At 46.5% G+C, this 26,592-nt stretch overlaps 1 protein-coding gene across 10 annotated transcripts in view; it reads left to right on the forward strand.

Moving 5' to 3' along the window:
* Positions 1–26,592, forward strand: part of EIF4G3 (eukaryotic translation initiation factor 4 gamma 3) — a 142,745-nt gene that overhangs the window by 44,468 nt on the left and 71,685 nt on the right. For 6 of the 10 annotated variants that reach the window (XR_010082838.1, XM_063417465.1, XM_063417470.1 and 3 more), the window contains exons 3-4: positions 6,843–6,986; positions 25,136–25,231. Coding sequence is in view for 9 of the 10 variants with exons in the window: in XM_063417465.1 (XP_063273535.1) it covers positions 6,843–6,986; positions 25,136–25,231 (240 nt within the window). In the remaining variant the exon portion in view is untranslated. The remainder of the gene's footprint in view (positions 1–6,842; positions 6,987–25,135; positions 25,232–26,592) is intronic. The other 4 variants (XM_063417466.1, XM_063417475.1, XM_063417471.1 and 1 more) reach the window with 2 other exon arrangements.

A 26,592-nucleotide genomic window follows, 5' to 3' on the forward strand; every position in this document is an offset into this window, starting at 1 on the left:
ATTTTTAATGCCAAAAAACCCCGCTTTTAAGCTGCTCTTTTAATTATTTAGAAAACAGAAAGAAAAGCTGTAGATGGGATAAATTCACTACATTTTATGCAGGAACATAAGCTGCTTATAGAAAAACATAAGCTGCTGTGTAAGGTTTTCTCCTTCCCTGTTTGTAGAAGTGACTGGGGATGGGGTTCTTGGCTCTGGCTCCCTGAGGGGACCTGGGCCTGGAGCATCTCTTGCCCAGAGTGAGAACAGAGCAGCTGTGGCTGCCCCATCCCTGGCAGCATCCAAGGCCAGGTTGGACAGGGTTTGGAGCAGCCTGGGACAGTGAAAGGTGTCCTGCCCGTGGCAGGGTGGAACAAGATGAAGAGGATTGGAGTTGCTCCCAACCCAGCCATTCCATGATGTTTCAAGGATAGTGATGGTATTCAGCCCTTCCCCTTTTTGGGTTGTAGAGGAGTTTTGTCAGGCCTCCTCTGCTGTGGCTGTCAGGGGTGCTGAGCTGAGCTCTGGGCAGGATTAAGGGGTAGAAGTGCTGCCAAGAGCCCGTTGGTCCCAGAAATGCAGCAGCTCAGGTGGCTGTAGTAGCAGAAGGACTCAGGTGTGGCCGTGGGTGGTCTGGTGGCCAGGGAGCCATGGATTCCCATCCAGATGAGTTGGACTTGTTGGGATACAGCTCTGACAAGGGTTGAAGATTTTGAGGTTTGTGGCATTGACAGCAGTGAATCAACAAACTCGAACTGCAGGCTTTGTGCACCCTCTGTTCTCAATATCTGTTATAGAAATGTTTATATGCAGAAAAGCAAAACCAAAGACACAAATTCAGAAGAAATCCTTCCCTGTGAGGGTGCTGAGGCCTGGGCACAGGGCAGTGTCCAAGGCCAGGTTGGACAGGGCTTGGAGCATCCTGGGAGAGTGGAAGGTGTCCCTGCCCATGGAACAAGATGAGCTTTTAAGGTCCCTTCCAGCCCCAAACCCTTCTGTGAACATAAATGTACAAACAGTTATAATAAATAATTCAGTTTATATTATCTTTTATATACCCCATGCAACACTTAAAAAACACTTTAAAACATATGAAGTCCATTAAAAAAGGTTATTTTTTTCAATTCTTTCCTCCCAAGATATAATGCAGATGCCTGTGGGGAAAATATGACTGTAAAAATTTAAATTAATGTAAAATAGAAAAGTAACTGTGAAGAATGACCTAAAATAGCTATTCAGTTTGGAAAAATATCACTCCTTGCTATGTTACAGGAATAGAAGACAGGGCTGGGAATATCTCAGTTCCAGGATTTGAGAATGCACAAGTTTGAGAGAAAATTTCATGTTTTGGGGAAAGGAGAGAAATTTCTCAGCTGGGTTCCTTTCAGGCTTCCATTTGAAGCCCCAGGCAGATTTCAGATTCAGAGGGAATCCAGGGAAAAATTAATTGGGAAGGAAAAAGCATGTGATGGGACGGCCTTGACAATTCATTCATGAAAGGTCTCAGTAGTTTGTTACACAAGAAACAGCACCATGTGTTGTTTAAACACTTAAACCTAGTGCTTAAGGCCTGGGTGTGCATTAAACAGTCATTTTGAAGAGCACTATGAGATCACAGACTCATGAAGGTTGGAAAAGGCCTCCAAGGTCTTCAAGTTCAACCTTCAAGTGCATCCTCAGTACCCAGGGCTGCTTTTTCCCATCGGCGTTTTATTTGCTTGCACATCTTCTGTGGGATTCCGCATCGATAATGGATCATCATTTCCAGAGGTGTGTGTTTTTTCAGAGCATGGCTGGTATGGGAAGAAATAATTTAAGATATGGACAACCCACAGATGAACCCTGAATCTTTAAAAAATAATTCGATTATCCTTTCCATGCCTTTCCATATGTACTATCAGGACCTTGGTTGCACATTCCAGAGGTCTTTTTTTTTTCCCACAGCTACAACAGTGGGAATGGAAAATCACGTGCCTTCCACTGTCAATAATAAAACTGAATCTAAGGAACACGTTTTCTAGTAGGACAGAGGTAGGAGATGAGGAGGAGGCCAAGTGGGATGAAGTTTGTCTGAGAACTTGGAGAAGCTCAAAATTCACAACAAGGCTTTGGTAGAACCTCTTTATCAAGGAAATCATACTGGTATTAAAACCAAACCCACCTAAATTCATCATAAGTCATCTTTATTTATTTATTGTGATGTCTTACACTGAGTGGGTTGTTGATCTGGGTTTTTTAATAAATAAATCCAGCCGTAAAATTATTTGAAAGCCAATTACAGTTGGAAGTAATTATTTCAATGAACTAACCTTGTAATAATTTTCCCTCGTCAATAGTGGAGGATGCTGTATTGCAGAGCTACTTTTGGACATAAAGATTTGGGGGTTGTCCTGTAAACAGCTTCTTGCCTGGTGTTTCCTAATCCTCTAAACTGCTGGAAATGAGGGTGATTACTTGCGTGGCCTCTGAAAGACCCCAACCCTGCAGAGTTCAGAAGGAGCTTAAGAATGAAATTCTGTTTCTGCTGTAAATTGTTTCAAAGAAATATATTCAAGAGAGTTTTTTGGGTTAGAGTTTTTTTGAAAGATGTAGACCTCTAACAGGAAGGGAACTCCATGCAAGGTGACTGTAAATCCCGCCAGCCACCCCCGTCCTGTGCCCAGGGGAATGGGGCTGAATCTATGGAAAATGAGATGAATGAGCAGAAGCAGACATGCTCTTCAAATTCAGCACGAGACACAACTCTGGAATCGGATAAGAAGAATAACGGTGTTCATGGACATCCAGATTTTGCACAAATAACTGTTTTTTTGGCAGGTGATGGTGGAGGTTTGTAACTGCTTTAGTAGCATGTTGTGATTGGAAGTGCTGAAGCTCGGACCAAAACTACTCTGGGATAAACTTTCATGAGCTGAGGAGCAACCTTGAGGCCCGGAGCAACCCGGTCCAGTGGAAGGTGCTCCTGCCCCTGGAATGGGATGAGTTAAAGGTCCTTTCCAACCCAAACCATTCCATGCTTCTGTGAATGACTTCTGGATGAGAGCTGATTGGGAGTGAGTGTTAAAAGGGTGTGTTTGTGTGGGGAGAAGTTACTTAGTCAGGTGCAGCCTAGAGCCCTGTAGTGCCCTGTAACGGGGCTGGATCCAGCACTGGTTGAAGCCACTCATTAATTGCTGTTCCCATGTGCCTTTGGAGCAGGTACCAGCTCCTGTCAGCATGCCCAGCTCACGCTGTGTAGGGGCAGAGAAGGTAATGGGGGAGTGAGGTGCTGAAGAATCCCCTTGTCCCAGATTTTTAAGAATTAAGGGTTGACTCCATCATTCAGTTTTGGGGTATTTGGTTGTTTTTTGTCCCATTGGTCCCCCTGAGTGTTTCACACCCAGCAGAGGTTTCATGAATTCACCTTTGTATCCTTTAAATGGATCTTCCTGCAGTGAAGAGAATCCTGCAGAAAAGGGATTAACGAGAATTAGCTGCTCCAGCCACCCTGTGCTTAGAGGAAGGATCTAGGTCAGGAGGCCAGCGTGGTCCCTGCCTGGCTGCCGCGGAGGCTGTGGAATGTGCAGGAGGGAAGCTCAGTTCCTCATCCTGTTCCAGCCTGGAATCATGGAGTGGTTTGGGTTGGAAGGGTCCTTAAAGCCCATCCCATTCCACCCCTGCCATGGGCAGGGACACCTTCCACCATCCTGGGTTGCTCCAAGCTCTGTCTAGCCTGACCTTGGAGACTTCCAGGGATTGGGTGGCCACAGCTTCTGAAATACCTGAAACCAGGGACTTGGGTGGGGTGAAGAATAATCCAAAACCTATAGAAGATGCTAAACACAAAAGGTGTAAAAGATCTCAGAAAGAAAAGCAGGAATTCCAGACTGAGTTTTTGTTTTGTATTTCATTACATGCTTCCTTTAAAATACAGGATTAAGGCTTCTGAAAAACTAGAATTAGCTCTTGCTACTCCGGGAAAATAGAAAGTTATGCCTTGGCAAATGAATATGTAATTTTGTGCATCCATTTTTAGGAGAACAATTTAACCTATAGATTTAAGGAGGATTGCTTCCATAGTCATGTCAGACCATTTAAGAAACAGCAAACCACACCCTGGGCTCTATGGGGGCATGTACCCCAGGAGTGATGAGCTTAGACAGTGTCTACCTTTTACCTTTGTTAAAAATTGCTGAAAAAACACACATATTTAACAAGTTTGTCTTCCTTTACTACCTGTTTACTTTAAAATCAGTATCTTATAATGCAGTTTATTTGTAAATAATTCATTGTAGAAAGAGGAAGGTGTGGAAACACCAATATTGCTGTAGCTGCTGAGAAAGATTGACTGTGCTTTTCCTACTGCTGGAACAAACCTTGGGTGCACTTGGGTGCACTAAGCTAGACTTGGCTAGCCTTAGGAGGTCCTAAGAAAATCAGTGGTAGGCTCCTATGGAATACGTTCCAAGTGTGCTGTTGCCAAACTATCAAGCAGGTACAATTTTATAATTGTTCTGCTGCCTTTGTTAGGCTTTTAAAGCCAGTTTTAGGAAGTCCGGACCTGTGTCTGTCATGTGTCTGCTGCACTGCACGAAGGTATCTCATGGACTCATTCGAGCAGCTGCAGTTTTCCTCTCTGCTCAGCTTCCAGATTTCAGATCCAATCATGAGAGCACTTCTTGATGTTTTTCAGTAACCTCTAACATAGGTTATTTTCTCCAAGGCAGTGCTGGAGTCGCCATCCCTGGAAGTGTTGGGAAGGTGTGGGGATGTGCACTTGGGTACATGATATAAGGGTGGACCTGGCAGTGCTGGGTTAATGGTTGAACTAGGTGATACTGGAGGGCTTTCCAGCCTTAGTGATTCTGGGATTTTATTCCATGATTCTGTTTGCATGTTGTAATTTCTGAGGAGAAGGAGGACTGTGGAATGCTCACACTGACCTGGGGTATTGGTAGTGCCCCTGTCCCCATTGTCAAAGCCCTGTGTGGACTTGGCTGCTGTTGGATCAGAAGATTTTGGATGGCTCCAGCCCTAGCTGGAGCAGTGTTTGCACGGCTGAGAGTAGAGAGGTGAAAACTGCCAGTGGCTGAAGTCCCACAGTTGTCACAAAATAACCTCTGTTTTTCCCCAAGAAGTGCCATTCAGGGAGAATCCTGGTGAGGAGCATGGGCACAACCTGCCACTGGGACTGTTGATAGGAATGATTTCCTTGTATTTGGGTTGCCTTTGCTTCCTCCCCTTCCCTGACTGCATTAGTTGATATCCATCACAGTCTGTAGTCACTTGTAAGCACTGAGTGCTGCACGACTGACATGACAGCTCTCTCAGGGTTGACACAGGAGTCATGGGAGAGACTTTAATTTTCTCGGGGATGGGCTGTGGAAAGTTTTATGGAGCTGCCTTATGTCTGTAAGGCTGGCTCTGATTCAGCCAAGGCTGTGTGCGCACACCTGCCAAGAGAGATCAGCCTGAAAAAGAGATGATTCATCCCTGGCTAAGGGAAAGATACAGTGGGGACAGAGGATGAGGTTCTGTGACTGACCCACCCTTTCCTCTGATGTGCACTCGGGGGCTGTAAATCTTCCCACAGTGAAGGCTCCTGGCCCATTCCCAAGCCTGGAGCTGTTGCACATTGTGATTTCTTGGGATTTGGGTACTGACGCAGCTGCTGTGGTAGTTTAGGAACTGTAACGACAGGCGTGGACACTCTGAGTGCAATAAAGTGACTTGGAAAAAGCACTTAAGTGGTGAACTCTGTGACTTCTGCTCTCTTGGAGCTTGGAGCTAATACTCTATTAAAGAGTCAGGAATTTCCTTCTGCCTTCTTTACCCTGCTAAGGACATTTATACACACATTGACCTGCGCAGTGCCAGTGACCTGTGTGGGCTTCAGGTGGCTTTAGCTCAGACTGAGGAATGTTAGATGAGATACTGGGAAGAAATCCTTCCCTATGAGGATTGGGGGGCCCTGGCACAGGGTGCCCAGAGAAGCTGTGGCTGCTCCTGGATCCCTGGAAGTGTCCAGGGCCTGGTTGGACATTGGGGCCTAGAGCACCTGGGACAGTGGAAGGTGTCCCTGCCATGGCAGGTGTGGGACTGGATGGATTTAAGGTCCCTTCCAACCCAAATCATTCCATGATTAAGTGGCGCTTTTCAGCAAACAAATAAATGAGAAAAGGCCAATGAGAAGCAAATGCTGAATTTCAGTAGTGTGAATTTTAACCCAATCTGCCAAAATTTAATTGTGTTGAACAGCCAGAGGTGTCACCCAATAGTTGTATGACTCTTTTTTTCCTTTGATTCCCCTTTTCTTTTACTATAGCCACTCTCAAAATATATTTAAAGCAGTTCCATCGTGGAAATAGTAAAGTGGAGCAAATATTTGTGTGCTGTGAAAACATTTTTCTAATATCTTGCTTAATGTGTTTTGTTAAGTATTTTTAGTAGAAGTTGAGAAAGGAGATAAACGTATACAAGAATTGCATTACTGTTTCGTTCTTTGCTTATGGCAAGCCCTGCAGATACTATGGCTTCTCTGCAGTCCTTTGTTTTTCCTTTTTGGAGGGGAATATGCAAATTTCCCCCTTACTTAGTTGCTGGTAATGTGTATCCCCTTGCAAAATCGCAATGTCTTTTGATATGGCTTCTCATGGCGGGATCAGAAGGTCTCAGGCCTGAAGGCAAAGGGATCCCACACATTTCCACCAGTGACTCCAGCTGGTGCTCTGATTTTTTGATCCTTCTACATTTTCCTGAATCACATAAATAGTGAAATAACTTGTGCAGTGTTTCACTTAGATAAATATATATTATTTTATCTCTCTAGATATATACAATGGAGTCTCTGGAGACTGATTACTAATGTAATGTTTTACTAACAGTTTATCTCCACACAGGTAACACAAGTAGCAAGACAACCGGGTCCTCCTGCCCCATCCCCTTACACTGCACATGAAATAAATAAGGGACACCCAAACCTTGCTGCAACACCACCGGGACATGCATCGTCCCCTGGGCTCTCACAGGTAAGACCTGGCATTAGAGCAGAGCATTCCCAGCCTCCCCCTTTTCTTCCTATCCCACTCAGCTTCTCTGCTCAGCAGGTAACTGAGTTTGTTGTCTGTGACCAATGTAGAAATAAAGTGAATAAAGGATGTGGCTTGAACCTTGTAGTGACCTATGGGCAGCACTTAGATTAGCACACCAATACCATAAGTTGGTATTTTTAAATTAAATGCAAGTTTATTAGACATTAGTTCCTTGTGGAGTCTGTAAAGAAACTAAAAGCAACTTGAAAAATTAGAGGAAATAATCATGGATGAGGAATGTGTTTTGCTGTTGGATCAGGCAGTTTGGGGCACGACCTGACTTCCACGTTAAACACCCTAAAAGTGCTCTGTATCCTCTCACAAGGATTTTCCAAGGGGAGTTTTGTACAAGGTGATACAGTTCTGTAATTCTAAGAATAGGGTCAGGAAAATGAGTTGCACAAATGATTTCTCATAAAAGGGTTGAGACAAAGGGCTGGTTACAGAAAAGTCCAGAACAGGAGATAAACTGAAGTTGTAATAAGAATGGAGAAATAGAGTTTAGTGAGATATGTGGAATGAATTGGTCTCTTTGTAGCCTCTATTAGATAAATATTCTGCAGGGCTGACTTGAGAGTGGAGAAGCTTATCTGAAAAAGGAGGGGCTAATGGGGCGAGAAAAAAGGGAGATAAAAGATACTGAGATGGGGAAAGTGGGATGTGTAAGGAATGAGGTGTGAGATAGAAGAAAGCCTAATGTTCCCTTTGCTCTTGATTAATTTGTACTTGTGCGGATCAAGCAGGAAGGGCTGAGCAGGTCAGCTGTTAAGGAGAATGGGTTTGTTCTGAGGAAGGGGAGCAGGATGAGAGGCTGAGGATTGGTTGGGAATGGGGAGGTGATGGGGAGAGCCTCAAGTGGATCCAAGCCCCCCTGCAGCCTCTGAAATGTTAAGATGCAGTTGACCTGCCTGGAAACAGATCGTGGAAGGAACACTTCACCTGAATGATGCACATTTTAGATAAAACATGATGGGGAAAGTGAAGCTTGAGGTTGTCTTTGGGAATGTGCAGATGCTCATCCTCCATGGGTGGGAAACTAGAGACTGAAGTGTCTATGGCAGGCATTAGGTGGTGTTGGAGCTGTTCTTGCACTCTGGCTGCAGGGTTGTTGGGAGTAAAGGCTCTGGGTTGAGGAACAGGGAGGACACAGCAGGATTGCAGAGCAAACCCTCAGATGCTGCCTGGCTTTTGTCATGGATCAAGACATTTCTTCCTGGTAAATCTCATTAACACAGGGAAGCTACGCATGTGGCAGAGGAGAGGGGAAGAAGAGAACATTCTGGGCAGCCTCTTTAAATCTATTGTAATCAAGGGATTTCTTTTCTTCCCTTCGTATTTTCCCACTGAGTCAGTGCATCCATAGAGAGTGGGCTGTGTGCCAAATCTCCAGCCAGCTGGATAATGTTGCTTTCCTGTTCTGCTGGCCCTTGGAAGTGAGGGTCAGCTTGTGTCCCTGCTGTGCTGCTGAGGTGACCTCAGAGCCTCTGTGGCAGCTGAGGGCCCTCAGGGGCTCTGGGGGGTGGCCGAGCTCCCACTGTGTGCAGCCAACCCTTGTGTGCTCAGGGACAGAGAGGAACAGCAAGAGCCAAGGGTATAGGGCAGGTGAAGCTTTGGACTTTGTGGCCTTTGGGGCCAGAGAGGCCTGGGGACTGCAGAGCTTTTCCCCAGGTGATTCCTACCAAGGTGGGATTTGGCAGTGAATGCACAAATGGTGGCTCCTGTCTGTTCCCAGCCAGTGTTGGGGCTGCCCTCAGGAACCCTCTCCTTTGGGCGAAGGTTTGTTGGTGATGCCAGGTTGGACAGGGCTTGGAGCAGCCTGCTCTGGTGGGAGCTGTCCCTGCCTGTGGCTGGGGTAGAGTTGGAACAAGCTGATCCAACCCAAATCATTCTGGGATTCTGTGAAGAACCAAAATGCAGGTGCCTGTACTTGGGACACCTGTAATGCTTGGAAGGGGATCAAAGCCTTACAGAATAACCTGTCCCCAGGGACAGTTTTCCATATCCCTGAACTATTAGAGATGTGGGTAAATTTGAATTCTGAATATTTTTCTGTTATCTCACTTTGGACCCCTGTCAGGAGTTGAGTTTGTGCATTATGTTATGGTAAGAAATTCCCAAGCTAAATGGAGATTTGAAAGTTTAACCTGTTCATTGCATCTGTGATTTGTCTCCCCTGGGCTTCAAGGAACACCCTGGTGCTTGTTTCCTCTTTCCACACATCTTGTAGTTTATGAATTTCCATCATGGTTTCATTTATTTGCTTTCTTTTAGAAAGCAATGAGAGAGTAATTTTTTGGTAATTTTGTCTGATTCTTGGGCACCTTAATCCTGCTGTTTCCCTTTAGAGATAAAGGCACTCGAGCTGACATGGGATTCAGATTAATGTGTTATTATTAATTACTTTAACAGCAATAAACCACAAATAACTGCATTTTACCTACTCACACTACATTGATGATTGAACACTGAACAGAGGTTGCCTTTGTCCAGTCATGCCTAACATAGCGAGGGGGTGTTTGTGCATAAAAGATAAGGACAAGACCACTTTGTTTGAATTAGAGTCTGATTAAGGGTCATTGATTTCTCCATCAGGCCCCTGAGTTAATAAATACTCATCAAGGTGAGTCTTTCCAAAGTAGTCTTTCCATTGCTCTTGAGGCAGTACTGAGTGAAAATGCTGGTGGATGTCATTTGGTACTAAATGGAGTTTGGGCAGAGATAGAATGTGTCACTGCTGGTGTGGGCAGACTGCTCTGTGTGCTCAGCCCGGGCTCAGCAGAGTCTATCCTTGCTGCTACCCATGTGGGATCTCAGCATCTCTTGAGGCTCAAGAGTTTCTTGAAGTGGGGGTCTCACAGAACCGTGGAATGTCCTCAGCTGGAAAGGAGCCACAGGGATCATCCAACCCCTGGCCCTGCACAGACCCCCAACAATCCCACCCTGGGCATCCCTGGCAGCGCTGTCCAAACACTCCTGGAGCTCTGGCAGCCTCAGGGCTGTGCCCATTCCCTGGGGAGCCTGGGCAGTGCCCAGCACCCTCTGGGGAAGAACCTTTCCCTGATCTCCAACCTAAACCCCCCTGGCACAGCTCCAGCCCTCCCCTGTGTCCTGTCCCTTGATCACAGCAGAGGTCAGAGCTGCCCCTCAGGAGGAGCTGTAGCCCTGAACAGGGTCTCCCCTCTGGCTCCTCTTCTCCAGGCTGAACACACCAAGCGCCCTCAGCTGCTCCTTGTGTGGCCCCTCCAGACCCTTCACCCTCACCCTGGGCAGAAGCCATGCTCCAAAGGAGAATGAGGGTTGGCAAATGCTTTGGTTCCTCCAGTGACCCCTCGCTGTACTGGCTGCTCCAGAGCTGCCTGTCCCAGCATGTCTGGGGGCTGGGAGATGAGGTAATACCTTGAATTCTTGTAAGTGATAAAAATAATTGCTGTCCCTTACCAGACCTCTAGGAGCTGGAGCAGTTCACTGTAAGTTTGTGTGTGATGAGATGATAACATTGTGCTGGGTGGTCTAAAAGGGAATTTGGAAACCAGGGATCCGGGAACGTATGGGATATTTACCCTGAAAAGTCAGGTGCAAGTGAGCATTGTACCTTCCTTTGGTTTCCTTTAGCTTTATCTAAACAGACAGAAACAGCTGGTTCTGTGGTGCTGTGGTTGGGTGACCCTTTCTCGTACTCCTTCACTGTTTCCATCTGACATAGCCAAAACAAGAACACATCTCAGGCTTTCCTGACGGACACTCTCTGGCACTTTGCTGCCCTTCAGGATTAGTTTGTGCAGCACAGTGAGGAGACTTTGGCAGTGATATGGAACAGCCTCACACCCCCATCTTTGCAGCAACAGGCAGTGTCTCTGCTTCCCAAATTCCAGGGCCTTGAAATCATAGTGCTGCTCTCGGGAGTGTGCTGAGCTCTGGCGTAGGGAAATGCGCAGCACATGCTGCCGCAGTGGTGTTACGGCCAGATGTGGCCTCAAGTACATGAAATTTCATATTCTTGGTGGGTTTTGCATATTTTTCCCTTGTTCTGACAGGCAGAGGAGGGACACAGCCCCTCTGCCTCTTCTCCTGGCTTGAGGCAGCAGAAGGGGCTGGTTTGACACAACTGCCTTTCTGAGTGTGTAGAGGAAAGGAGAAGCCTTTGGAAAATGAGCAGAGCAGTTCCTCCTTGGATATGGCTTCCAGAGCAGGTTATCCAGAGCTCAGATAGGGCCTGGATTGACAGTCAGGCACTATCCCATGATGGATGGGAGAATACAGAGCAGGCTGAGGACATTCCCAGAGCCCTTAACAGAGAGCAGCTGAAACACTGTAAATCTGCCCCATTCCAGCTGTGCCTTACACTGATGAATGGGGCAGCCATGGTAGGATGAGATAACGGGAAAGCAGAGCTCTTCCAGAGCAGCTGGGCTGGGAGCAGCAGGAAAGAGCTTCCCTCTGTCCATGGAGTGAACAGAGGAGGAGAGGGCTCCTCCAGAGGCAGTGTGCAGAGCCTAGGGCACCAGGAGAAGACAGTTTCGTCCCTCTCATGACCTGGGAGTGTTTTGGAGGATCCCAAGGAAAAAGTACACTGGGTTCTGACATGTGAGGGTGAACAGTTTGGAAAAGACCCTTGGCTTTCTCTGCCTCAGCTTTAGAACTGCTGGCTCCAATGGGATGCTGAGGGATTCTCTTAGTGCAGGCCCACAGTTTGGAAGCATCAAGCAACCATGCTTGGAACAAATTGCGAGGAATTTCCTCTGTAATCAGGATAGCTTCAGCTCTCATTGAGAACCCGCTATGCACTGAGCAGATTGGCGCTGTCTGCCCACAGCTGCCTCTTGGAACAGGCTGGAATGCTGGAGGCCCCAGGGAGCAGAGGATCTCACAGCATTGATGGGGACCTTCCTCTGGAGCTGTTGTAGTTGTGGACATCCCTCACCCGCTCCTAAAAAGGTCGAGATACACACAGGTGAACAAAAGTGCAAGAGGACTGAATTCTCTGGATCTTGGTGCATAGAGACCTTGACTTTTAGGTGGATGATTTAAATCCAGAACAGATTGTACCAGCTGAAACTTGTTACCATCTGGTTCTGTGCCTGAAGTGAAGAGAGTTTTGTGGTCTCATTCTGGTCCTCAAAAATGCCACCATCGTTAAATTAGCGTTTGTAATAGCGGGGAGACATTCCTTAGTACCTTCAGGTCTGGGAATGTGTGCCAGGAAGCAAGTCTGCCTGCCATCTGTGGCGTGTTTATTAGGCAATCCCCAAGCCCCTCTTTTATAATCTTGGATCCTTTCTACCAGAGCTGGAATAATCCTGTTAGAACCATGGTGTTTATTCAATGCTTCCATCTTCTGCAGCCCAACTTGAGATGCTTTTAATAAAGGGATATTTATTAAGGGATTGGAACAGAAAGAGGAATGTAATTTATTTTTAACCTCACCCATTGGTACCCTGGGGTCAGTCAGGTGCCCTGGGATGCGAAGAGTGTTTCTCCTTTTTCTCTCCTCCTGTTGGAGGCAGCTGCCTTTGGAGTCTGGTTGCTACATATTAAACTCATCTTCCCCCAAATTCTGGTGACCAGGGACAGAATCCAGGGAAGGGCGGGAGCCGTGCCAGGGGTTTAGGTTAGATGTCAGGGAAAGGTTCTTCCCCAGAGGGTGCTGGGCACTGCCCAGGCTCCCCAGGAAATGGGCACAGCCCTGAGGCTGCCAGAGCTCCAGGAGTGTTTGGACAGCGCTGCCAGGGATGCCCAGGGTGGGATTGTTGGGGGGGCTGGGCAGGGCCAGGGGTTGGATGATCCTTGTGTGTCCCTTCCAGATCCATGATTCCTCGTTATTTGGGTCCATGTGTGCTTTGCTGGAAGGAAACAGTCGGCATAAAATCAGATAATAAACTTCCACTGCCCCTGGGGCACGAGGGGCTCCCAGTTTTATTGTCTCATTCATATAAACACCCTGTCCATAATTTTCTGTATTCAGGAGTATTGTTGTAGATCTCTTGATCCAAGCTAGTCTCCAAGCTTTGCAGGAAGCTCTTCCCCCAGAGAACTTCCCTGTGTAGGAACCTCCTTGTTTTGTGTAAGGTGCTGTTATAGCCAATTCCTTGCTGGTTAAAGCCACCTGGAGTCCTGTAACTCCTATGGTTGTCAGTCAGGGTATTTATTAATGATGTAGACACAGAATGAAAGATTAAACTCTCCTTTTATAAATGAAGAAGTTGGTGCTGGACCAGCTGAGGCAAAACAATGCCTGTTTGTGCTGCTCCTCCAAGCAGCAGATTGCAGTTTCTTGGATCTTCAGTCCATTCCAGATAATGAGAATAAAGCAAATTTAAACAACTCAACTCCTGATAGTTTTGTGAACAATAAACCTATGTAAATAACCAGATTAATATGTAGTAATTGATTTTTTTTGACCAGTCAAGAGTTTGACCTCTTTTTCTTCTCACTTCTTTCCTTGTGCTTCCTTCTGTACATTTGGGTCAGGCTTCATCCCACAACATTTCCAATTAATTTTGCAAATTCCAGGCTTGCAGGAATATGTGACTGCAGGTGGGGATTTGAAACTGTGAGTTATTTAATAGCTGATAAATCCAGAAGTGTAATCTTCTTTTGGCCTTTGTGTTCAAGACCTGCTTGAAGTGCAGCTGAACCCTCTGGTTTGTAATAGGATTAGGAGGTTTTTGATTGGGTTAATAATGCTGGGAATATTTCCTCCTAGAATGTGTTTCATTATTTTTGGTTCATTACTGTGCTTTTTACCTCATTAAGTTAGATCTGGTCAAATCTGGCTGGAAACATCAAATATGTCTTGTGTCTCGGTGCCTTTGGGCTTCAGGGTGCGTTTGTGTGGGGATGCTCATCTTCATGGGTGTCTTCTAATTTGGGAGAGCATCTGGGTGTAAGAGCTGCAGGAAGGGAGAGTTGGGAAGGCATACTGTAGCCTCAAATGCTAATTAACACCATTTATTTTAATTATTTACCCTTGGAAGCAGTTGGCTTTCATAAGACACAACATAGGAGGGATACATGAATTAGTTTTAGTATTTGTGCACTCAAGAAGGACAGAAAGAGCCTTTAATTCTTTTTTTTTTCCTAGTAAGGAAAGGAAAGAATGGAAGACCTATTACATTTCTATCATGTACATGTGCAAAGAAAAGATTATAGCACAAATACTGAGTCTAATTGGGACTAGATCTGGCTTTAGACCCACCCCTCATCTGCCTAGAATCCTGTCATAAGAGTCCCAGGATGGTTTGAGTTGGAAAGGATTTTAATCCCATCCCATTCCACCCCTTGCCATGGGCAGGGACACCTTCCACTATCTCAGGCTGCTCCAAGTCCCATCCAGCCTGGCCTTGGACACTTCTAGGCATCCAGGGGCAGACACAGCTTCTCTGGACACCTCGTGCCACAGCCCCCCCATCCTCTACTGGAAGGATTCCATTCCAATATCCCACCTATGGCAGTGGGAAGTGGGCAGTGGGCAGTGGGAAGCCATTCTCTTGTCCTGGCACTCCAAGCCCCTGTAAAAAATTCCAGCTCTGAGAGCTGTGTTTAATCCTTCTCCAAGCAGTCCAGTTTGCCCAGTGGGGAGAGAAGTGTTTTTCTACTGCTGCTTGAGCTTTTCCTCTCTGAAGTAGCTGTGACCTGGCTCCGAATGTTCCCTGGCCCTTCTACCCTCTGCAGGCGCAGGGATTTGGAATGGGAAAGCTCTCAGTGGGTGTCTTGGCCTCACGGCACATCCTGGCTGCCGCGCGAGCGGAAGCGGCTTTGTTTGGCGTGTGACATTATTGGGAATCAAAAACACTCTTAAACTTGCCAGTAACTTGGTTTGTGGTGGAATAAAACAGTGTTTTTAACAGAAAAATCAAACTTCTCTGTAGCTGTTTTAAAATTCTCCAGATCCCTTTCTTCAGGACTCTTCCATGTGCATTTTCTGTTCTCACAGTCACATGCCCTGGGCTTTATTTTGGTGCATTTCAGACTTTGCCACTTGTTGAACCACATTTTTATTCACAATATTAAGAAGGCAAAACAATATGAGGCAATTTGCCATTTTCTTATATTTAATAATTTCAATTCTGGAATTCCTTCTGTAATAGTACCTTCTGTTCCATGCAATTTAATGGATGTTTTCTTGCATGCTCCAGAAAATACGCAGTTTTTAAACAAACACCATGTGTTCCATAAAGCACCAGAGTCAGCACAAAAGTCAGGGCTTTACACAGACTGTATTTTGTAAGCACAGAGGGCATAAAATACCCCTGTAGCCAGAGAAACCAGGGAGATGGAGCCCTGGAGTTGCTGGAGTCCACTGTTAGCTGTGTCAGACTGGGAAACAGAGGAATAACCTCTGGAGCCATTTAACCTACAGCAGGGACAGCCACATTCCAGAGGTGAGGCTTTGAATCCATAAACAGCCTGGTTCTCCTGTCTCCTGAACTCTCACTGTGCTGCTTTCCATTGAACCAACAAAGATGATGGAGCCGTAATTCTGCTCCCTGCAGCCTGGAAGGGCTATGCCCGTGTTCTCCATAGATCCCTCCTTAGGGTGCCATTAGAAACCCATCATTTATTTGCTTGTTTAAGCTTTGTGCAGATTCAGAGACTTTTTATGTAGGGTATTTCTGGGCTTCAGTGTAATTCAGTAAAACTTGAATCTTTTATCTGATTGTTGCCCTCACACTGGTGAGGGTTGGAAGAGACCTGGGATCACCAGGTCCAGGTGCCTGCTCTGAGCTGGGTCAGCTGGAGCAGATAACTCTGGGCCACCTCCCCTTGGGTTCTGAGTATCTTCGGATGGCAGCATCCTCTGAGCTATCAGATGACAGATTTTTGGAGCTTCTTGTTGGTGTTCAGAAGAAAATAGGAGGAAAGCTGCAAAGCTGCTCATGCTGTTTTGATGTGCAATAGGGTCTTGGCTGGTTGGGGTTGTGTTCCTGGGAGCAGGTATTTGTCCTCGAAATCTATTTTGTTAAAATGGGAGGCAGTTTTATAAAACAAGTGAAAGGCACTCTGTGAACTCAAGGGTGTTTCTGCAGACAGTCCCAGCTCTGTTTTCAGCAGTGGAGATGTTGGAATTTCTGCCCTCAGCACACACATACACTCCATATTTTTGAGGACCCTTATTACAGAAAATGCCAATTTACTTAATTACATAACGGTCATTAGCAGACCACCCCAGGCTGTGAGCCAGGTGCTGCAGCCAGGGCAGAGCCTGGCAGTTTAGCCTCAGTAAGGAGCCATGTGAAGCCAGAGCAGTGTTTCCAGATGTTATGGAATGATTTCCCATGACGTTATCCACGGCCTCACATCTTTGTTAGCAGCAGATGCCATGCTGATGGATTTAAAAATTGCTTTGGGAGAGAGCAGTGACCAGCAGGACACCTGTCCATGCCCATGGCTCAAAATCCCACTTTGGGTTTGGTCTTTCACTCCAGGTCCTCCACTGTGTCTGGACTTCAGCATGGGCTGGAGCCTTACCTGGGAGGGAGGAAGATGATTCTTTCCTCCCTCAGGCTGGGTGTTCTTTTTGCCTTTTCACCATGGGGAGGGACATGTACACCCAGTAGAGCTGAGGAGAAAATCACTGAAACCCAGAACAGTTTGGGCTGGAGGGACCTTAAAGCTCATCCAGTCCCACACCTTCCACTATGCCAGATTGCTCCAAGGCCTGTTCAACCTGGCCGTGGACACTTCCGGGGATCCAGGGCAGCCAGAGCTGCTCCTGGCACCCTGTGCCAGGGCCTCCCCACCCTCCCAGGGAGCAATTCCTTCCCGATATCCCATCTGACCCTCCCCTCTGGCAGTGGGAAGCCATTCCCTGTGTCCTGTCCCTCCGTCACTTGTCCCCAGTGCCTCTCCAGTTTTCCTGGAGCCCCTTTTGGCACTGGAAGGGGCTCTGAGCTCTCCCTGGAGCCTTCTCTGGGTGAACACCCCTAGCTCCCCCAGCCTGGCTCCAGAGCAGAGGGGCTCCAGCCCTGGAGCATCTCCTCAGGACTCACGCCAGCAGGTCAAGAATGTGCATTTTGTGTCTCCGTGGTCCCTGGCACAAACAGTCCTTGTCCAGGGAACAGCAGACCATGTTCCTTCAGCATCTTCCCTTGGGGACAATCTCACTACCCATGTTGAAGTGCCTGTAGCTCTGTGGATGTTACTTGGGACTCAGTTTCCCTGTGCCATGCTGCTTTGCCCTCTCAGATGTGTGAGGTGAAAACATGTAAAGCCATAAAAAAGATTGTTACAAATTTGGGTGTGCAGATAATGACACAGGTGATGTATCCCAAGACAAACTGCTGCAGAGGAAAAAGGGGAAGAGGAGTTCATTCCTCCTGGGTCAGCATATTTGTATCCTTTTAAAGGCTGAGTTTAATCACAAAATCCCAGACTGGTTTCAGTTGGGAGGGACCTTAAAGCTCAACTTGTTCCACCCCCTTCCATGGGCAGGGACACCTTCCACTAAAATCTTAATATTTACCAACAAGAGGAATTCCCTGAAGGCTGGGTTTATGGAAAAAGTGGGAATAAACCAGTGCACATGTCAGGAGAAGGGCAGTGAGGATGCTTCTTCTCTTCATCTTCTACGTGTCTGTAGTTTGTTAAACTCCTAAAATGAGGCAAAACACCTGGAGCCGAGTCCTGGCATTTTGAGGAAATAGCTAAATAAACTCACTGAACAGTCACAGTTCCTGTTTATTATGTGCCTCCACCCAAATCCAAACCTCAAAACTTCCCAGTAAATGTGATGTGCAGAGATTTGCACCATGTCCCACCCTGGTGCAATCGCAGACCCTCCATCAGGAGCAGAGTGTCTGCACTGGAGTTGCATTAATTCGGTTTTTTACGTGGAAGCTCTTCATCTGCACAGTTTGTTTGGTGTCAGAGAAGAGCTCTACTCCTCCTGTCTCTGACTTTAATGGGACTTTGAATATTGCAGGTATTATATACCTAGAATATATGCAATATATGCAGGGAAATAGTTTTCTCAGGTCATGATGCACTCTGTATGAGAACAGCCCTGGCTTAGAGAGGCAGCAGAGTAGAACTACTGCATATTTTTGTTTTATAGCATTGCCCTGGTGAGGATGAGCTGATTTCCATGATTCTGGATAATTTGCAAATGAGCTGCTTAAAAAGTGTGGCATCCCTGGTGTGATAGGTACCTAAAACTTGCATATTTGAACACGTAGCTGTGCATGGGGACTTGTGTTCAAGCAGAGGAGTCTGAGAGTGTGTGTGATGATCGTTGAAATATCATTGTAATAATGAAAGGCAAACTGGGAGCATTTAGAGGTGAATTGTCCTTGTTTAGTGGTTTAATCATTTGTTGTGCTATTTTTAAAGCTGGAATAATTCACAGGAATAGTGAGAGAATATGCTTTATGCATTATTTGAGGAGGTGCTGTATTAAAAAGGCTGAAATGAATAAACTTAATAATTTGGGTTTGTCTACCATCATCTGTAATATTTGCAGATGAGGTGGATCTATATGTTACAGATACTCTTGCAGTTTTTCCTGCCAGCAGCTTCCAAGCCTGTTCTGCTGAGTGCAGAGCACACCAGGTAGGAAAAAAAAGTGAGGTAAGCTTGAATTATGTAGTTGCCAAAATAATGGTGACATTGAGATGTGTCTAGAAGAGGTGCAGGAGCAAGCAATGCCCTGTCTGTGGTGAGATGCACCACAGGAGGTGCCTGAGGCTGATCCTGGGCATCTCTAGAACTCATCGACATAGTTACAAAGTGGTTAATTTTGTCCCTTCATACTGATTTTATGTCAAAAGCTGTTCAGTGATCTCTGCTGCAGCCCCTGGGAGTGTGGTAAAGGAGACTGGGAGAGCAGGAACTTTCTTGAGCCTTTCCCTGGATGCAGCTGATGTTCCTAAGGCAGCATCTGGATGGAAGAGGAGCCTTTCATTGGCCAAGTGTCTGTGGAGGAGGAGATCCTGGGCTCTTCTGGGATGCTCTGGCTGAGGCTGTTCTCTCTGCCTTCAATAACACAGCTTTTCACATCAGATAAAAAGTAAAATCTCGCTGTAACCTTCAGTCTTCAGAAGTTTTGTGCATTGTCACAGGAACAGGAGCAGCTGCCTGTTGGGAGGCCAGGGAAGCCTCTTCCCCCAGCACTAAGTTTGTGCTGATGCAACTCCTCAAAATCCAGGGCATGCAGAAACCAAAGCTTGGGGGAAATCAGGGTGCTGGGTGTGCCTGAGGAGCTGCGGTTCCAGCCTGTGCTACCTGTGGGGAGTTCATTAGGGAGAAATGAAGATACAGGGTTTAAATTATAATCCTCTTACTTTCCCAGGGCTGAATGCCCAGAGATTTCCTTCATTGGAGGGTTGCAGTTGTTTGGATTGCAGTGATTGAGTTGTCACAGTGATTGGATTTGGGGCTGTGGGAGGGCAGAGCCAATCCAGTTCCACAAAGAAATGATGATTCACAATTAAAAGCCACATCCTTGCTGTCACCATCACTCCACACTTGTGAGCAAAGTGATGGGTTCTGCTGCTGTGGGGGATTTCTTCACCTGCATCTGAGGCCAAATTCCTGCTGTCTGGGCTGGTGACCCAGGAGAAAACTCTGCAAAAGCAGCCTCAAGGGCTGGTGCATCAACACAGCCAGTCCCGTGCTCCCTTTGTGGTTTTCCTCAAGAAAAATCGTTCAGCAGCTGGAATGAAAACCAAACCTGGTTGTTAAAAACAGGGTTTAGAAGGAGACTCCAGTGCAATGACCTCCTCATCATGTACCTTCCTCCAGGGGCAGCTGCCTTTGGTCTTAGGGGTTTGTGTGAGTAAGAATTCATAAATCTAGGGACAGGACCCGTATAAGGCCCAGTATAAAGAACACTCATTGTGCCTCTGAGTGGCCAGCTGGGGGCTTTGAATTGATAATTAGCATTTGACCAGGTCAGGGAATGGCTCAGGATCAGACCAGCACAGGTTTTATGCAGAAATCCCTGTAGTACAGGAGAAACAGGCATGGGCTGGGGGTGTTGTGTTGCTTGGGGAAAGAGATGGATCTCATAACAGTTTTATCCTGTTTCCAGACAGTGCATATTTTTGGTATTTTATGTCTTGACATTAAATAATAGCAAGATATTTTTGAAAATGTTTGTGATGGCACTTAGGTGAGTTTTTAGCTGGGTGCCCTCCATCAGTAGTGCAGTGATACATGAGATATAACAAGATATAAAATCACCTGGGCAAGGGACTGTAGTTTTTATTCCCCTGCAGCACCACGTTGTGGTCTGTGGTCATGTAAAAAAAGCCCTTTGGGGCTGCTGTGGGAGCACCGGGGGCTGCCCGTGGCCCCAGCAAACGCTGTGTTGTTCTAATGTGTTTTGCTTACTCTGTTACAGTCTTCCCAAGAGATTTAAGCTGTGTGCTGATGTACAGGAGGAGCTGGAGCCAGGGCTGTGCCAGTAGGGCTGGGAAGTGACTGAGAAATGTGAAGGTTTGGGACTGGGAGGTGACTGGGAATACAAAGGCTTGGGACTGGGAGGTGACTGGGAATACAAAGGTTCCCTCTTGAAGGTCACGCGAGCGCTGGGAGCAGCAGCGAAGCTCCTGAGTCACAGTCATGTGCTGGAGCTGCAAGTCCAGTTCTCCTCCTCCTGTGTAACTTTAGTAAATATAGACCCAGCAACCTCTTCCCTAAGTTCAGAGAGGATTTGGGAATCAGCCATAGGGATTAACCCCTTCCCAGCCAACCAACCACAGCATTCAGCAAGTGACACCTTTCTGCCTGGAGCTGGAAGAGTTTTGTTCCCAAAAATGTTTCCAGAGGCAGAGCTGGGTGACTCAGCTCTTTTGAGCCTGCTGTGTGTACTTTGCCTGTTTATTCCTAGGGCAGGCAGTCTCAAGGGAGTCATATTACGCTGCAGGCTCAGTGTTTATGAACCAGCTTGGGGCCTGAGCTAAGAATAACCTTTTTCAGTTGTTTTGTTGATAGTGATTATTTTTCCTTGCTTAGCACAGGCAGCAGCTTGAGGTGGAAACAGCCCAGAGAAAGGGTTTCCCCAGCAAGTTGTGGGAATACATAAACACTCAGCTATTATCACCTTCCTCCCTGAACAGCCACAGCTAAGTATAAAATCAGGAAGGTGGGAGCTTTAAGGGAAGCAAATTGCTCTGTCTCAAAGTGGAGCAGCTCAGCAGCACTCTCTCCTCTTCCAGCAGTTGTTTGAACTTCAGGGATTCAATCCAGCCTTTAAATGCTTCAGAACCAACATTTGTCTGCAGAGCAGTACTTGCTTCCCTGCCTTGCCCTTCGTGAGGGTTTACTGAGGGGATTTTTGGAGCATTTTCTTGCTGATCTCTTCATTCCCTCACTCCAGCGTTCCAGCACCAGTGCATGGAGCCCTGTGTGGCTGCACGTGACCACATCACTTTCTGTACCCATTTAGCTGCTTGGCACAGGAAAAAGGCCTTTGACAGATGAATAGATGCAGTGCTTTAATCAGCTGATGTGTATGAAAAGCAGCAGAGTGCTCTGATTTATTCTGTTGGATCTTTGATAGTTTATTTAGGGTCCCACAGCCTATGTGAAGTTGATACCTCCAGAAATTTACAAACCACTTTTCCCTCCCTTTTCTTCTCTCTGTGATAGTTCTAACACAAATACCAGTTAAGGCAGAGTCCTTCTGGTTGGAATCATGTGGAGCAGAAGTATTTGTTGTTGTGCAATAGTTGTAAAACATGCTTATTTAGGTGATGCTTGTGGTCTTCAGTGGGATTTGTATTGCACTTGTTTCTTACTTTTGACCTCACCACCCACAGGGGTCATCTGTCCAAAACTGCCTTGGTTGATGACACGTTAATATAAATCCTTCTGTGGCTTCTAGTTAAGCCTTTATGTGCTTTTTTCTTTGTTTACAACTTAATGCTGTGCTCATTCTGGTAGGCTTTAAATACTAAAGCAGTTTAACCCTGGATTGTGTCACAGCGTCACAAATGATGTTTCACCAGTGAAGTGTCTTTGGCACTGTGCTTCCAAATACCCATTTTATAGTTTTGCTGCTAAAACTCAGAGGATTTTTAGACTTAGTGATAGCTGTGCTCCCTTTCTCTCACATTTCCTTTGGCTTGGGTGACGAAAAGAAAATGGGGGCTGTTTTGGAGGTGGGTACTGACTTTGTGGCAGCATCAGGTATCTGACTTACCCTTTGGGAGTCATATCAGAGCTCTGCTCTGTCACATGCAGTTTAAGCCTGAAGAAAATGTTATCATGAGCCTGAAGATGGGGAGGAATAGCAGATGCTTTCTTCTCTTGTTGATGAGGTGCTGTGGGAACAGCAGTTTGGGATGAGGTCTCATCTCCTGAGATGTGGAGCTGGAGGCACAAGGAGGCAGTGATCAACTGGTGGTGCATTTATTGGTATTATTTATTTATAATATTTCCCAACACAATCACCTATTCTGTCTGCTCACTGTTGGCTGGTGGGAGAGATACAAGGGAGAATGGCCTTAAACTAAAAGAGACGAGGTCTAATTGGATATTAGGAGGAAATCCTTCCCTGTGAGGTTGGAGAAGCCCTGGCACAGGGTGCCCAGAGAAGCTGTGGCTGCCCCTGGATCCCTGGAAGTGTCCAAGGACAGGCTGGAAGGGGCTGGGAGCAGCCTGGGACAGTGGAAGGTGTCCCTGCCGTAGCTGGGGTGGCACTGGATGAGGATGATTAAAGTCCCTTCCACCCAGACCCTTCTATGATTCCGTGGTATGAACAGCAGTATCTGGACCTGTGGAAGAAGCTTTAATCTCACACTGGGCAGAGATCCCAGATGCAGAAAGTCAGCAGCAGGATACTACAGAGGCAGGATGGGTTCTCCAGGTTGTGGATGAAAAGTTTCCCCACTTCTCCTTAGCTTTAGGTTATTCACTCTGGATTGACACTGACACCACCAGCTCCAGCAGAATCACTCATCAAGTAAAAGGGGAAGAGAGTTGATGTTGCTTCTGACATCTCAAAAAAATTAGAAGGCTTCTTTCCATTTAGCTGTTTACATTAATTAGGTTTTGGCAGTGGTGAAAAGGGAGGGAAGGGTTGGCTGGAGTGGATTGGATCAGTGAGTTACTGGAGAGGAGGGACAGGGCAAACCTGCCCTGCCCACCCCTCAGAGGATGCTGCTGCCATCAGGAGCTGAGCAAAACATTTAATTGCTCTTGAACCAGAGGCTGTGCTGCTGTATCAGTATAAACTCCTCCAGAACAACATTGTACAGCTAAATACCCTGCCCAGTGTGTTTGGTGTCCTGGATCACAGTAAAGATCTAGTGATGTATTTGGAGACACAAATTTTACTGTCAGTTTTACCCAAAAAGCTGTAAAAAGAGGCAGAAGCTCACAGAAGGTCCTGCCTGGTTAAGCTGTGTGGTAGGAACAGTATCCTCACATATCTGTGGAGTCATGTGTAAGTTTTGCTCTTTAAAAAGCAATTCCAGTGTGATCCCAGAGTAGGAATAGACGGTTTTTCAGTAGTTGGGTTTTGGGATGGGGCTATTTTTGGGCTGTGCTCGTTCCCCTCATCCCCTCTACCATGTTTTGGGGAGGGGTATTTGTTGTATTTGTTGTATTTGTTGTATTTGTTGTATTTTTTCCTTCTTTTTTCTTTTTTTTTTTCTTTTCCTGAGGCCAGGGAATTCCTGATGGAATTGTTTCCAAACTATATATTCATCTACCTTGTGTTGCACTTTAAAGGTGATTAGTCCAGGGGCTGAAAAAGCAGATAAAAAAGACAATCCAAACTGTACCTGTGTGCTGGCACTTCTGGGGCATCTCCAGTCCTGGGGCAGTTCTGGGTTCCTCAGGACAAGAAGGACACTGAGGGGCTGGAGCATGTCCAGAGCTGGGAAGGGGCTGGAGCAGCACAAGAGGCTGAGGGAGCTGGGAGGGCTCAGGCTGGAGAGAAGGAGGCTCAGGGGGACCTTGTGGCTCTGCACAACTCCTGACAGGAGGGGACAGCCGGGGGGGGGGTTGGGCTCTGCTCCCAGGGAACAGGGACAGGAGGAAAAGGAGCAGCCTCAAAGTTAGGTTAGATATTGGGAAAAATTCCATCATGGAGAGGGTTATCCAGTCCTGGCACAGACTGCTCAGGACACTGGTGGAGTCCCCATCCCTGGGGGGTTTAAAAGATGTGTAGCTGTGGGACCTGGGGACATGGTTTAGTGGTGACCTTGCCAGTGGTGGGGAGCAGTTGGACTTGAAGATCTTAGGGAGCTTTTCCAACATTACCAATTCCATGATTCTATGATTCTTGAGAGCAAAGGCTGTTGCAGGCTGGTGGCTGTTTTTTGTGCCATTACAATAATAAACTATTTCAAAAAATAATGATGTAAATGATAATGTTTTTGTACAAAAAGAATGAGGAAAGAGGCACTCTGAAAAGTTATTTCTAAATGTCTTGTTAAAATGCGTCATCAGCAGAGTTTCAGAGCTCCAGTTTATTGTTACTTTGGGCAAATAACACTTGGGGAGAGCATCTGGTGGGATAAATTGTTATAGGCCATGGAAAGGGCTGGAAGTAGGAAAAATGTGCAGAGCCTGTAGCCATGGCCTGCCTTCCATCTGGGATGATTTTGGGCTGTTCCATTGCATTGGAAATGCTTTAATGCAGCAGCAGCTGCTGTTAAACACACTCAAGGTTGTTTCTTGCTGTTTGAATGATTTTGAGGGATTTATTGACATTGTCTACAGTTCTGGCTTTCCTTGGAAGCTGGTTCAGAGGAGGCTTTTGGAAACAGATGGCCAGGCCTTTGGACACACAGGACACACTGTGTTGGGGTCATGTGTCTCGTGGGTTGTTTTCCACTGCAGCACTTGGGGAGTTCAGGTGGTATATAGTAGCAAACTCTGGCTTACAAAATAGTAGTAAATTCTGACTAATAATGAGTAATGCAGCTGTTACTTACTAGTGAAGCTACTAGTTGAGCTACAAGCTGCTGCCCTGAGAGGCAGTGTTGATGAATTGGTCCTTGACAGAGACGGTTTCTCCGTTGCGATCTTTTCATCTTGATCTCTATGTCAGTCACTCCAGCTGATAATGTGTTCTGTTCCTGGTTTTTGGGATGAATCATTGGATCCACTCACTTGCTTTTCTTGTTCCCTGGCAGGCTCCTTATCCCTCAGGACAGAATGCAGCTCCAACCACGTTGGTGTACCCTCAAGCCCCTCAAACAATGAACACGCAGCCTCAGACCCGCTCGCCGGTAAGGAGCTCACGCTGACCTCATCTCCTGTTCTTCCCTCCTCGGTCGTGTGTTTCTATCTGTGTGTGTCTGTAGCACCTGGCTGGTTCTCTGGAAAGCCCATTTTACTGACCTGGAAGCACATCCCGAATGGCAAACCTTGACTGAATTTTTCAGATACTATCCTGGTAGGATAATTCTCCTTCTAAAGTTCCCAAAGAAGCGGTGGAGGGATTCTCATCTACCTTCAAATAACACCATTTATTTTTAGCCTAGTTGCTTTCAGGTTCACTTCATTATAGAGTTCAGGTTCATTGCCAGAATCTTTCTCTTTTCTTCTTCTTTTTTTCTTTTTATTTTTTTCTTTAAGGATGTGTTTTATACAAGGATAGACCAAACACAAGCAGTTCTCTGCAGCAGCACTTGGTTTCCAGTGGTCTCTGGGCTTTGCTCCCAAATCAGTGCCACCGATGAGTTCTAACCCTGGAGGTGCTCACATGTAACCTAGAGCTTCTGTGTACTCAGATCTCTTTGTGCTGAGCCCCTTTTTCATCCAGCTTCAGGTTTGATCATCGTTCACAGTCTGTTTTTTGGGGGTGGGTGTTTGCTGTGATACCACTCTGCTGTTGTAGGACTTCAGTTCCCCAAACCAGGAATCTGGGGATTCTCTGCTTGTAGCACAGCTCCACATGATGCTAGAAGACCCTCTTAGGGCATCAGAGGCTTTGCCCAGCTTCTGTAGGCATGGTGGCATCCCATGACCACATCTCAGGGCTCCGTCAGCTGAGGGAGCAGCAATCCTGCACTTCCTGCCCTTCTGTGTCAGGACACCTTCAGGTTGCCCATAACCCCCTGGTGCCTTCCCAGCACTCTTCTCTTTCTAGAGTAAGGTGAATGCTCCTGAAGCAAACTGAAAGCCTCTGAGACAGAGGAGTTTGTCCACAAAACAGGTACAAATACAGATAGACCCAGGGCAAGAATCCCCAAATCTGCAACATCACTGGGGCACTTGCCCAGCTCTAGAGATTTCCCCTTCAGGACATGCCAGGGTTTGTTCTGAGGCCCCTTTAACCTCTGCTGATGAATGAGCCAGGTGATGTTGACTTTGAAGCTCTTTGATGTGGCAGCTGGGAATTTGTCCTTAGTGCCCCATTCTCATCAGTAATGCAGGACACTGCTGGTAAAACTCTTTCCTCAGTAAGTATAATCATCTTTCTCTTTAATTGTTACAAAGCACAACTAAGCTGGTATGGTTAGAACTGGAGCAAAAACTTGACTGAAGAGCTGCATCTCTAAACCAGTTTTTTTGACAGCCCAGCAGAACAGTGCCAGTACATTGCACAGAAAACTGGAAGAGGAGGAAGGTTTTGGAACAGAGTCCG

The sequence above is a fragment of the Prinia subflava genome, chromosome 21 (genome assembly GCF_021018805.1).
Source record: "Prinia subflava isolate CZ2003 ecotype Zambia chromosome 21, Cam_Psub_1.2, whole genome shotgun sequence".
NCBI lineage: Eukaryota > Metazoa > Chordata > Aves > Passeriformes > Cisticolidae > Prinia > Prinia subflava.